The 2,824-nt window shown below is 45.0% G+C and overlaps 1 protein-coding gene across 1 annotated transcript; it reads right to left on the minus strand.

Moving 5' to 3' along the window:
* Positions 1-228: 228 nt before the first annotated feature.
* On the minus strand, positions 229-1,294 carry LOC109198620 (tonsoku-like protein). Its single transcript, XM_019354023.2, has 2 exons — positions 1,241-1,294; positions 229-695 (listed from the first exon to the last, which is right to left on the minus strand). Exons 1-2 carry the CDS (start codon positions 1,269-1,271, stop codon positions 499-501), a joined length of 228 nt encoding a protein of 75 aa, XP_019209568.1. The 5' UTR covers positions 1,272-1,294; the 3' UTR covers positions 229-498.
* Between the last annotated feature and the right edge of the window lie 1,530 nt (positions 1,295-2,824).

The following is a 2,824-nucleotide window of genomic DNA, read 5'->3' on the forward strand; positions in this document are numbered from 1 at the left end:
GACTCAGTAGCTGTTTTTAAAACACAACTCAAAACTCACCTTTTTAAAACTGCTTTTGGTTAATTTTTGCCTGTTTTATTTAGTCTTTTTAAATCTTTTTATGACTTGTAATTTTATGTGCAGCACTTTGTGATTCTGTCTTGAAAGGTGCTATATAAATAAAACTTTATTTATTTATTATTTATTTATTAAAACAGGACCAATTGCGACACAAAACCTCTCGCACACTAACACAAACTCTTTATACAGATACAGAGCTTTACATGTATAAATAAGGCAGACAAAAATGCATAAAACACAAGCTATCAACAGATTGTTGGTGGACAGCATGTCACTTTATTTTGGTTTTATCTTGTTTCTTTTTGGTGTAGCCTCACTAAACAAAATGTTTATAAAAATGACCACTTTTATTATGAACACTGGCTCAAAATCCACCGTCAGTGATAAAGAGTAGACATCAGAAGCAAAGTTCTGCCGACATCATCACACCTCCCACCCTCAAGTGGAGGTGGCGGAGAGGAGGCACTTGGAGTTTCGGTCGAGAAAGTGTCCGTGTGACTGAGTCCTGTCCCAGCTCTGCTTCAAGGTCTGTCGGTCCAGCTTGTTGAGGGCCTGAGAGCAAAGACGGATATCCTGGACCAGCTCTGACAAACTGTCCAGGTCTTCACTCTCCCAGGGGCCAGAGACCTGACAACCTGCAGGTTAAGCAACAAAGAGACATTTTATTTCATATCCATAATTTCCATTTTTCCCCCTATAAATATTTGACATCCAAATGTAGCCTATTAGCTAGCATCCAGTAACGTTTTCTGCTCCATAAAAGGGAAAATTAATTCACAACTAATCAGTTTTTGTTTTTGTTTTTTATCTTTAAACCACACTTCTATATTGTAATGTCTGTGTGTGTACTCATCAAGCAACACCTCTGTGCATACATACTAAATGTTCAAACTTAGAAATGTGTCAAAAGGAAACAGACGCACAGCAAGACACAAACTGTTGCCAAGTACAACTTTGCACAGGTGATAAAAACATCAAATATCATCAAATTGTGAATTAGTGTGAAACGGTGAATCTAAGAATAGGCTCCCAAACAGTCATATCCAGAACAAATTACTTTTAACACATCAATGAGTAAGCAGGCATAGGGATTGGACAGCCTGGTTCTATCACAAGGGCCATAATATATTTGCCACCGCTGAGTTACAGTAAAGAGTAGGGGGCGATAGGCAAGACTTACCTTTACTAGCACTGATGGTTTGGAGCACCATCTCAGCAGCGCCACGGTCGTGCAGCCGAGCCTGCTGATACAACAGCTTCTGCTTCTCCATCTCTTTTTCCTTTGTTAGAAAGGTGACACATATCATTGCAGACCATCTAAAAATGAAACTGCTAAAAACTTGAGGAGACTAGTGGAAGATTCAAGACCGATTGATCACCTACTTCAAAACTCTTCACTTCTCCATCGTCATCCTCTTCATCATGGCAACTCTGAAGGAAGGGAGAAAGGTGAAAAAAAGCATACAAACTACAGACTGATTACTTCGGATAGATATAGCCACATCAGCGACGGGAAGTTCCAAAGCACTGAGGCATCAACTGAGTATTTTCGGTGTCACCATCTTTGTTTTTTTAAACCAGATGTTACGAATGATGGGAGGGCCGGTATCTGCTGCTTTGTGCAAAGATGAACAAGATGAAACTTGCCAGAGTTCTACAAAATGACCTGCAGAAGGCCCATCCATCCATCTCCCCAAGCAGAGAAGCCCAGACCTCCCTCTCCCCAGCCACCTCCTCCAGCTTGTCCGGGGAAACACCAAGGCGTTCCCAGGCCAGCCGAGAGATATAATCTCTCCAGCGTGTCCTGGGTCTGCCCCGGGGCCATCTCCCGGTGGGACATGCCCGGAAAACCTCACCCAGGAGGCGCCCAGGGGACATCCTTGTCAGATGCCCGAACCACCTCAACTGGCTCCTTTCGATGTGGAGGAGCAGCGGCTCTACTCTGGGCCCCTCCCGAATGGCTGAACTTCTCAGCCTATCTCTAAGGGAGAGGCCAGCCACCCTTCAGAGGAAGCTCATTTCCGCCGCTTGTATTCACAGTCTCGTTCTTTCGGTCACTACCCACAGCTCGTGACTATAGTGAGGGTAGATCGAACGGTAAATTAAGGGCCACTGACATGAATGTCTCTGATCAACAATCAAAACGACTTTATGATGGTGGCCTGGGGACAGAGCTTCCTCTTGTCAACCCTCTGCTGACTGCCCAGCACCGTCTGGCATTTGCCGTAGAATACCAGAATGGTCCACCACTGGTGCCCTGTGCTTTTCACAGATGATAGCAGGTTCTAGAGAAGCTGTGGAGAACATTATGCCGCCTGTAACATCGTTCAGTATGACTGGTCTGGGGAGGCATATCCATGGACAGACGCACAAACCTCTAACAGACTAGGTAATGGCACCCTGACTCCCATTAAGTAATGGGATGAAATCCTTGACTCACATCAGACCCTATGGTGATGCATTGGATCCTGGGTTCCTCCTGGTGCCTGACAATGCCTGGCCTCATGTGGCTCGATATGCATGTAGTTCCTTCGGAATGACAATGCCTGATACCACTAACTGCCCCCATGCTCGGCTGACATAGATCCAATAAAACACCTCAACTTTTCCAGAAGTTCGGTGATACCTGGTCCGGATCTGGCAGGAGATCCCCCAGGACACCATCCGTCTTCTCATTAGGAGCATGTCTGTCAGATCTTTCTGTCTGTCAGATCCATGCACACTTTGCCTGCAAATGTGCAGTGAGATTGAGTCTCACATGCTT

The sequence above is a fragment of the Oreochromis niloticus genome, unplaced genomic scaffold (genome assembly GCF_001858045.2).
Source record: "Oreochromis niloticus isolate F11D_XX unplaced genomic scaffold, O_niloticus_UMD_NMBU tig00008496_pilon, whole genome shotgun sequence".
Lineage (NCBI taxonomy): Eukaryota > Metazoa > Chordata > Actinopteri > Cichliformes > Cichlidae > Oreochromis > Oreochromis niloticus.

Coding starts and splice junctions, on each gene's coding strand:
- LOC109198620 (XM_019354023.2), bottom strand. CDS start 1,271: ATGGTGCTCCAAACCATCAGTGCTAGTAAAG. Junction 696..1,240: donor AACCATCAGTGCTAGTAAAG/GTAAGTCTTGCC, acceptor CTTAACCTGCAG/GTTGTCAGGTCTCTGGCCCC.